The 10,425-nt window shown below is 40.2% G+C and overlaps 1 protein-coding gene across 3 annotated transcripts in view; it reads left to right on the top strand.

The window, feature by feature from the left end:
* The first annotated feature begins 765 nt into the window (after positions 1 to 765).
* Positions 766 to 10,425, top strand: part of Nemf (nuclear export mediator factor) — a 47,358-nt gene continuing 37,698 nt past the window's right edge. Inside the window, exons 1-8 of one of the 3 annotated variants that reach the window (XM_021179023.2) lie at positions 781 to 795; positions 1,921 to 2,069; positions 2,803 to 2,871; positions 3,003 to 3,105; positions 4,224 to 4,349; positions 4,782 to 4,930; positions 6,382 to 6,449; positions 9,819 to 9,905. In XM_021179023.2, coding sequence (XP_021034682.1) covers positions 2,011 to 2,069; positions 2,803 to 2,871; positions 3,003 to 3,105; positions 4,224 to 4,349; positions 4,782 to 4,930; positions 6,382 to 6,449; positions 9,819 to 9,905 — 661 coding nt within the window. In that variant the 5' untranslated portion in view covers positions 781 to 795; positions 1,921 to 2,010. Of the gene's footprint in view, positions 796 to 1,920; positions 2,070 to 2,802; positions 2,872 to 3,002; positions 3,106 to 4,223; positions 4,350 to 4,781; positions 4,931 to 6,381; positions 6,450 to 9,818; positions 9,906 to 10,425 lie in introns of those variants that run through there. The other 2 variants (XM_029484414.1, XM_029484415.1) reach the window with 2 other exon arrangements.

Below are 10,425 nucleotides of genomic sequence, written 5' to 3'. Positions count from 1 at the left end.
GTAACATGGTTGTACTTTGATTTTAAATATACTATGTTGGTCACAATTTTCTATCAAATTTCCCCATGTCCAAGACTCTGTATATGTTTTGACTGTACATTTAGCCTTCTACTTGTATTTAGGGTAGAATAAAAATTGATGCTTACTACAGAATGCTGTGTTTTAGATCCCTTTCCAGTGCCGGAAGCTTGGTGCCAGGTGTAGTGGTGAAAGCCTTTAAAAATCAGAAATGCTGCCGGGCGTGGTGGCGCACGCCTTTAATCCCAGCACTCGGGAGGCAGAGGCAGGTGGATTTCTGAGTTCCAGGCCAGCCTGGTCTACAAAGTGAGTTCCAGGACAGCCAGGGCTATACAGAAAAATCCTGTCTCGAACCCCCCCCCCCCAAAAAAAAATCAGAAATGCTATTGTTCTTGAGAGAAACCAGTTTCACTCATGAAGAAGCTATCATAAGAAGAAGCCTGGTGCGTGCACCCCTGCCTGCTGCTTTGGTGTCACCTCGGAACTGTCCCCTCCCTTTCCATGTGCTTCTATCAAGATGCTGGAATGTAGCAGGGCGGCTGCCCTTGTTAGATTGAAATAGATGTGGTTACTCAGTTTCAGAGTTCCAGCTGCTAAAACTGTGAACTTTGTACATTGTTTAACTGTTGGTATTTTGTTACAACAACAGAAACTAGATTAAGACATTTGCCAACATTAAAGGTTCATGATCTATCTGGGCATGATAGTATACACCTGTAATTCCAATACCAATGAGGCTGGAATCAGAGGGAGACTGAGGACAGCCTGGGTTATAGGGTGAGTTTAGACTAACCTTGACCATATAGCATGCCCTGTCTCAAAAACACAGAGTAATAATTACAAAAATCCTTATGTATTTAGATATACGAATTTGACACTTTCCCTGCCTTCTTTTGCTTTTTTGGTCACCCATTCTAAGAACTTATAGCCATGTGAATGCTAATGACTTTAAACTTTTAAATACATGTTTCACTGATTTTAAAACTCCTCCAGTTTCTAAATGTGTTAGTAATTTCAGCACTCAAAAAGGCAGAGGCAAGAAAATTCAGAGTTCTAAGGTGTCCTGGGCTACATAGCAAGACCCTGTATCAAAAATGACCATTACAACCCCCCCCCCACACCCTCCACTGTTCAAAACTAGTAGATTTTTGTTCTTAGTTTTAAATTTGTTTATTACTAACATTAGAACTTTTAAAAAGAAAAATTTAGACGAATTAACTATCGTATATTTGAACCCTGAATAATTTATGTATGAATTGGTAGCCTGCAGAACTAGGAGCGGTTCAGAGAACGCTGGGATGTGTGGGAGGGGTACTTTTTCTCCTTCTCCCATGGGAACTCTTACTTTATTTTTATCTGACATCTTTACTTTGTGAAAATTTTGAGTATTTGAGGTGCCAAGAATTTATGAAACTCGGGCTATATAGAACCCCACCACATTCAACTTGAATGAGAATTCTACAGTATGCCGCAGACTCCTACTTCGGAGAGTAATACCCAGCAAAATAGGAACCAATCTCTACGGCTTGTCAGAGTCAGGGAAAACCAACCGTTGGTTTTTGTCTGGTCTCAAATTCGCGTTTAGAAAGATCCCTTGCTCTTCCATCCCGAGCGCTAGCGCCTTCCTGGGGCAATTGATTAATGGTTAATGACCTACAGGATCCTAATGGAGACCCATTTTAATCCCCAAACATAAGGGATTAACCCGGTCATTGTTCAAGGAAAGGACGCAGTTTCGAGAAGGTAGTTAGTCCTATGTCGAGTTTTTTTTTTTTTTTTTTTTTTAAACACAGTGAAAAACTAATTGATCATGATTTGACAACAAACAAACAAACAAACAAACTTGGGTTAAAATAACGCACTTTCGCTATAAGTAATATTGGGTCATTTCGGTTGCCGTAGACATAAGCCAAGCGCTCATGCGCAGAAGCGTAGTGGTCCTGCGTTGGCTCAGTCCCTGAAAGGACTGCGGTAGCGACACTCAGCCTAACCATGAAGAGCCGCTTCAGCACGGTTGACCTCCGCGCAGTGCTCGCGGAACTGAATGCGAGGTATGGTGGTGGGAGTGGACAGGCTCGTTCACAGCAGAGGGAGCGGAGGCCGGGCACCGGGTGGTCGCGAGACGGAGAGCCTCACGGTCGTCCCAGTGCCTCGGGGATTCTCTAGGCCTGGGGGCCGAGCCCGGGGCCGGTGCCCCCGGGAGACGCCCGGGAGACCCCCGGGGACCATGCCTGCATGCTGTCTCTCCCTGGCGCTGGTTCCGAGAGGTCGTGCCGGGGTGGCCTGAGTTCCGCAGCGAGCGTTTGGTAGAACGGGAGTGATGGTTTTTGCTCCAGACTGGCGGCCTGGCTTCTTCAGAATTCCCGTCCTTCTTCCCAAAGAGAGGTAGCAGGGCGGGCCTTCCACCTGAAATGGGCAGATTTGGACCTGTGTCCTGGACTTGTCGCCTATTCAGCTGTGTGAGCTTTGTCGCATTTTCGGGGACTCGGCTACTTCCACCGCTCGGAATAAGTCATTTAGACTTAATTTTACTGTATTTACACCGCCCCCCCCCCCCACCACCACCAGCACTGGGCCGTTTCAGAGGAAGGCAGTCCGTAGTCTGGTGTTACTGAGGTCAACAGGCCACTTTTGTGCTTAAAAGTCTACCTTTAATTTGAGGATACCTTTATAGGCGGTGGAGGTATCTTAGCTGAAGAGTTCCTCTTCCACAGCACCAATAAATGATGGAAAGTTTTGCTTCAACCAAGAACAATGATTTGTTATGTTTCTCTTTTTTTGCAGCTTGCTAGGAATGAGAGTAAACAATGTCTATGATGTGGATAACAAGACATATCTTATTCGGCTTCAAAAGTAAGAATATTTTATAAGATTGTTTTTGTAAATTATGATATATATAACACCTGCATTTTAGGTTTTGTTTTTTAAATTCAGAGAATAAGTTTTGGCAAATTCCCTAAAAAATTTGGCTTTCTCTTGAACAGACCTGATTTTAAAGCTACACTGTTACTTGAATCTGGTATACGTATTCACACAACAGAATTTGAGTGGCCTAAGAACATGATACCGTCAAGTTTTGCCATGAAGGTAAATTTTAAGTTTGGAGCTAATTTTTAAAACTCTATTTATCTATCTATCTATCTATCTGTCTATCGTGTATATGTGTGTGTGTGTGTGTGTAGGTGGAAACAACAGACAGGTACAACTTGGGGCTCTCAAGTGAATGTCAGAAGACAACCTGGGGGGAGTCAGTTTTGCTGTGAGATGAGGGGTCAGGGGTAAGATCCAACTTAAATCCCCAGACTTGATCCATGTGCCTTAATCTGCTGACCTGGAACTTGCTTCGTTGTTGTTGTTGTTTGAAACAGAGTTTGCCTGTGTAGCCTTGGCTGTCCTAGAAATCCCTCTGTAGACCATGTTGGCCTCAAACTGAAGAGATGGGCCTACCTCTGCCTCCCAAGTACCAGAACTAAAGGAGTGTGGCTTGGAACTCGATATAGAGCAGACTGGTCTCATATTTAGGATGATCTTCTTGTGCTAGACTTGTAGTACTTTGCCATCATCTCTTCTCAAAGAACGTTGAGCTGGGTTTGGTTGGTAGTTCACACCTATAACACCAGCATTCAGGGGACTGAGGTAAGAAAGTGAGTTAGCCTGGGCTACTGAGTGACATTTTGCCTTAAAAAATAGTAACCAATAACAGCAACCTCTTGGCACTTTTATGAGTTAAGTGTATTTGTTTACTTAAATGGTAAGGTTTTTTCCAGTATGATAAATCAATAGCTGCTCTGGATCTTGTATTTGCTATTATCTAAAAAATAGAATACAAAAATAACTATTTCAGTTATAAGTTACTAGAATAAAGGCTTAAGGACCCACTGGGACCTGGCAAGATGACTCAGTGGGCAAAAGTTACCTGAGTATGGTCCCTGGAGTTCACATGGTGAATGGAGAGATCCAATTCATGAAACTATTTACTGACCCCTACCTCTATACCGTGTATTACCACACACACGCCAAATAAACAAAAATGTAAACAAGGTATAAAAAATTGTCTCTGATTATCATAAGCTTTTGTTTTGTGATCATAATGTTTTGTTTACCATTTAAATATTCTTGATGTTGTAAAGATAATTTCATAAATTAATACCAATTGCTTAGGAATTTACTTTTATTGTACAAATGCCTTTTCTGTTTCTTGCTAGTGTCGAAAACATTTGAAAAGTCGAAGATTAGTCAGTGCAAAACAGCTTGGTGTGGACAGAATTGTGGATTTCCAGTTTGGAAGTGACGAAGCTGCTTATCACTTAATCATTGAGCTCTATGACAGGGTGAGTGACATCGAGCGATGTAAAAGAAGAGGATCATGGGCCCTGTTTGTGTTTCACTCCCTTCACTGAGTGTTGTATTTAGTTCATCATGTTCTGTAACACAGTGTCATTTTAGTTAATGATGTTAAGAGAGGTCTTATAATCATGCATCTTCGCTATTCCTTGTCTATCTCTTTGCTGCTGCTGCTGCTGTTTGCTTGTTTGTTTCTGTAGCCCTGGCTGTCCTAGAACTCACTTTGTAGACTAGGCTTGCCTCAAACTCAGAGATTCATCTACCTCTGCCTCCCAAGTGCTGGGATTAAAGGCATGAACCACCACACCTTGCTATAAATAGGTCTTATGAGAATTCTTTTTCAGTTTTTAAGATGTTTCAAGGCTTATTTGGAAAGGATTACTAATCTAAATTAAATTAAATTATTTACTCTATTGCAGGGGAACATTGTTCTTACAGATTATGAGTACCTAATTTTAAATATCCTAAGGTTTCGAACTGATGAAGCAGATGATGTTAAGTTTGCTGTTCGTGAACGCTATCCCATAGATCATGCCAGAGCTGCTGAACCGTTGCTGACTTTGGAAAGGTAACAGTATTTGTACAATTAATGTCACTAGGTTATGTTTCACATTAGAAAACATTCAATTAAAATGATTACTTGTATAATAAACTGAAGTATATAAATGTGAAAATAGCAATTTTATTTGTGGTCAGCAAATCTCTCCCCCTCCCCTCTCCTCCTCTCTGTCCCTCTCCCTTTCTCCTTCTCCTTCTTCTTCTTCTTCTTTCTCTCTCTCTCTCTCTCTCTCTCTCTCTCTCTCTCTCTCTCTCTCTCTCTCTCTCTCTCTCTCTCTCTCTCTCTCTCTCTCTCTCTCTCTCTCTCTCTCTCTAGCAAGGTCTCACTCTGCAGCTCTGACTGGCCTAGAATTCTATATGTAGACTAGGCTACCCTTGAACTAAAAAAAGATACATCTGCTTTTGCCTCTAGGTTGCTGGGGTTAAAGGTGTACACTGCCTCACCCAGCCTTCAAGTATATGTCTTTTTATGCTATGGTTTGGGTTACATAAAATACTTTGGATTCCTTGGCAAAGTAAGGTCCTGACTTGGCTGTTCTGTGAGAAGATAGACAGACAGACAGAATGTAGTTGGGGGTAGATAGTCTACTTTAGGAAAAAGGGAAAGAATAAGGTGAAGATTAATTATAGCTTCTGCCTGGGAGGCTTTGCTACCTAGTGGTCCACTTGGTAGTCCTCAAAGAATCAGTGAGACGGTTTGAACTGTGAACTGTTGTATCTTTGCTAATTCTGGAGATCCAGGGGGTACATTTTTTATAGGTTCTCAGATATTGTTGATCCTATGGTGGCACTGAGCCACATTGAGTTCTTAGTAGATATTTAATTAGGTACAACTGTTGCAGGTGTTCAGATATGGCATGTAAATTTACAAACACATGTAACTTAGAAATGTACATGTATATAGAAATTTATCTTTCATGTCACATTGATGATAATTCATGACTTTGTTGAAAAATACTGCTTTCTTTTATAAAACTTGGATTTAAGACTTGGGTTTCAAGAACCTTTTGATTATGGATAAATGATGGGTTTGTGCATATGTGTGTTGAGATAGAATCTTGTTGTGTAGCCCAGGCTGGCCTTGAATTCAAGTGCTCAATGACCCTCAGCCTCACTAGTATACACATATTTTACCACACTCAGCTCTAGATAAAAAAATTTATCCTGTATCCGTGTAAGTGCCACAGAGGCTATAAGAGGGCTTCAGGTCCCTGAAACTGGAGTTACAGATGGCTGTGATCTACCTGTTGCGGCTGCTGGGAATTGAACTCTGGTTCTCTGTAAGAACAAGTGCTCTTAACTTCAGGGCTTATCTCTAGCTCCATGGATAAATTGCTTTTAAGACTTGTTTTTCATACCTACAAGAATAATTTCTGCTATGTTTCAGACTCTTGTAAAGATAAGATAAATGGTTGATATAAGGCTTATTAAATATAAAAAATATGCCAATCTTGTTCACAGGTTGACTGAAGTAATAGCTAGTGCTCCTAAAGGTGAACTGCTGAAGAGAGTTCTTAACCCATTACTTCGTGAGTACTCTTGCACATTGTACTAAGATGTCTGTGAGACAGCACTTCCATGAGTGTATTTAAATCACACGCTCTCTCTCTCTCTCTCTTTTTCTTTTCAAAAAAATTGAACAAGGGGCTGGATAGCTACTCAGTTCACAGCATAATGGCCAGTGGTTCATAGCCATCTATAAGTTCAGCTCCAGGGGGTCTGACCTCCTTTTCTGGCTTCATGAGTATCCACACAAATGAGGCATACATTTACACAAACAAATACGTGGGAATAAAAATAAAGCATTATTTAAAAAAGAAAAAGAAAAAACAAAAACAAGTTTAAAGTAATCTTTTGAGTAAATAGGGTTTTTTTAGACTTATTTATTGTGTATACAACATTCTGCCTATGTGTATGTCTATAGGCCAGAAGAGGGCACTAGGTCTCATAGATGTTTAAGAGCCACCATGTGGTTGCTAGAAATTGAACTCAGGACCTCTGGAAGAGTAGCCAGAGCTCTTAACCTCTGAGCCACCTCTCCAACCCCCAGGTTTTATCCTAAAAGAGATAAGTTTTGTTTGTCTTGTAGTGCTGGGGATTGAATCAGGGTTTTGTGATCATGAGCAGATATCTGTCACAAAGCCTCATTGTCCCAAAAGCTGAACATTTTTATGTTGGTTAGATTTTATTTAAAAACAATGCAGATGGGACTGGAGGTATAGCTTAGTAGAGTGCTTGCGTAGCATTCACAAAGCCCCAGCTTTAACCCCACCATTATATAAAAGTAGGCCTGGTGACACACACCTACAATCCCATTACTCCTGGGAGGTGGGGGTCAGAAGTTTAAGGTCATCCCTTGGCTTCCAAGTAAGCTCACGGCCAGCTTGGGATAGAGAAAACCTTTTCTCACAGAATAAAAGCAGCGGCTGGAGAGATGGCTTAGGGATGCAGAGTGCTAGCTGCTCACACAAAGGGTCTAGTTCCGTCCCAGCACCCACATGGTGGCTCTCAAATATGCTGTAGCTCCAGCTCTAGAGCATCTGATACTGTTTTGGTCTCCATGGATTCTTATATGCATATGATACAAATAAACTAATGATCACACATATATAATATACATAATTAATAGGTTTTTAAAAATAAAAGTGGTGTAAACTTCAGAGCAGTTGCTTTTTTTTCAAATAACTATTTTGTTTAATAATTGCTTGGCTTAGTTGTTTGTATTTATTTTATTTTATTGCAGAATTTGCCAGCCTCACAGCTGACAACATCTGCCAGATAGTAATTTTTCTCTCCTTCTTCCTCTCCCTGTCAGCTTTGCTAAGTCCCTTTGTCTGTTTGATTTTGTTTTGTTTTGACCTAGGCATGGCTCAGCTAGCCTTGAACTTGTCCTGTAGCCCAGGCAACCTTAAACCCTTGGTGATCCCCTGCTGCATTTTACCTTGGCAGATTCCTATGGCTTTTGAAATCAGGTAGTTTACTCTTAGCTCTTTCTTACTGTCTCCCAAAGCCTCTGACTATTCTTTTGTATTTCATTGTACAATTTAGGGTTGGGGTGTTGCTTTCTATAATAAAGACTTGCCAGGGTCTTGATGAGGATTTCAGTGATTCTGTAGGGAGAACAGCAGTCTTACTTTTCTTTTTTTCTTTCTTTCTTTTTTAAGATTTATTTATTTATTATATGTGAGTACACTGTAGCTGTCTTCAGACACTCCAGAAGAGGGCATCAGATCTCATTATGGATGGTTGTGAGCCACCATGTGTTGCTGGGAATTGAACTCAGGACCTTTGGAAGAGCAGTCAGTGCTCTTAACCGCTGAGCCATCTCTCCAGCCCGGAGAATAGCAGTCTTAATTATACTGAGTCTTCTGTGAATATAGACCGTCTCACTATTTATTTAAATGATTTTTATTTTAAAATTTTATAGCTTTTATATATAAATTTTATTCTTAAATGCCCATATTTTCTTCTTGTGTTGTTGTTAGGTCTTAAGCATTACTAGACTCATGCTTTTAATACCAGCACTTGGGAGGACAGGCAGGCAGGTCTCAGAGTTGAAGGCTAACCTGGTCTCTATAGGGGGTTCCATGTCAACCATGACTACATAGTGAAACCCTGTTTCCAAAAATAAGACAAAACAAAAGTTACATTTTAATTTGTTTGATAGGGCGTGGACACATTGTTGCCACAAGCGGGTATCAACCAAAAGGCCAAGGAGTCAGTGTGGGCGCTCAGGGTTAAACTCAGGTCACTAGGCTGCGCAGTGACGCCTGTGCTTGTTGAGCCATCTCACTAGCCATAGAATTGTTTTCTTCATTTCACTCTTTTTTTTTTTGTAAGAATATAATTGTTTTACTTGAAAAAGATTTATTTTGTGTACATATGTGAGCACCTGCATGTATACCACATGTGTGTCTGGTGTCCACAGAGGTCAAAAGAGGGAGTCAGATCCCCTGGAACTGGTGTCACACTGGTTGTGAGCTGCTGTGTGGTTGCTGAAATCAAACCAATGTCCTGTCTAAGATTAGCAAGTTCTCTTAATTACTGAACCATCTCTCCATTCCCCCAATTGATATTTATATATTTTGATATTTATATAAACTTGATTTATATATATATATCTTTCAGAGCTGATAAAGATATTTAGTCTAGAAGACTGTGTGTGTGTTCTTTAAGGATTTTTAGCATACAGGGTCATACCTCCTTTGAGAATAAAGCTGTTTTTTCTGTTTCAGTCTGAATACTTTTGAGTAATTCTTCTTTTTTTACAGTTTTTTTATACAATTTTGTGTGTATAGCTGTTTTATCTACATTTGTTTGCTAAGATTTATTTATATATTTTATGTATACAGGTACTTTGTCTACACACCAAAAGAGGGGATCTGATTCCATTATAAATGGTTATGAACTACCATGTAGGTGCTGGGAATTGAACTCATGACCTCTACATTTCTAGTTAACCTTATATATGTGTTGTTAAATGCCTGTAACATGTACCAGTTCTCTGCTTATTGTGATTTCAAACTCCTCTCGTTACTTCAGGTCTTAATTCTAATACCATTTGAAAAGAAGTAAAATTACTTTCAGTGGCTACTTGTATTAAGTAGATTGTTCATATTGAGCTATAAATTTATACTGTGTTGGGGCTGGAGAGCTGGCTCAGCGGTTAAGAGCACTGACTGCTCTTCTGAAGGTCCTGAGTTCAAATCCCAGAAACCACATGGTAGCTCACAACCATCTGTAATGAGATCTGACGCCCTCTTCTGGTGTGTCTGAAGACAGCTAGAGTGTACTTACGTATAATAAATAAATAAATCTTTAAAAAAAATGTATACAGTGTTTTAAATGTGAAGTTTTATAGGAAAATAATAACAACAATCCTGCTTACGTTTATACAGCCTATGGACCAGCTCTTATTGAGCACTGTCTGATAGAAAGTGGATTCTCTGGCAATGTTAAAGTGGATGAAAAACTTGAGAGCAAGGGTATGTCTGCATGGTCGATATTTGTACATTTTCATTTGTTTCCCTTTCCGTTGATCTTTGAAGTTTTATGGTGCTGGAAATTGATTAGACCTAAGGCCCTACAGGTGCTAAACAGTGTTCTACTGACAAATGCTTCATTTATTGTTTTGTTTTGAATTTTTTTTAAAAAGGTTTCCCCTACATTGTAGTGCAGTGCCATTGAGCTCTGAATTTTCCTGCCTCAACTTCCTGGATCTTATAAATGTGTACTGGCATGCCTAGCTCTTCCTTCTCTTTTCTTCTCTTCTTTTCTAAATGCACGAATGGTTTGCTTCTTGTTCGTCTGTTCAGTAAATGCTTGCCTGGTGCCCTGAGAGGTCAGACATTCCCTGGGACTGGAGTCCAACTCATGTGAGCCACCATGTGGATGCTGGGAACTGAATTTGTATCCTCTGAAAGAGCAGCCCATACTGCTAAGCCATCTCTCTAGCCTCTTGCACGTTGTTTCTTTTCTAGAAATAATTTTAGTTTTTTTTTTTTT

The sequence above is a fragment of the Mus caroli genome, chromosome 12 (assembly GCF_900094665.2).
Source record: "Mus caroli chromosome 12, CAROLI_EIJ_v1.1, whole genome shotgun sequence".
In the NCBI taxonomy this organism is placed as follows: Eukaryota; Metazoa; Chordata; class Mammalia; order Rodentia; family Muridae; genus Mus; species Mus caroli.
This window is presented reverse-complemented; position numbering and strand designations above follow the sequence as displayed.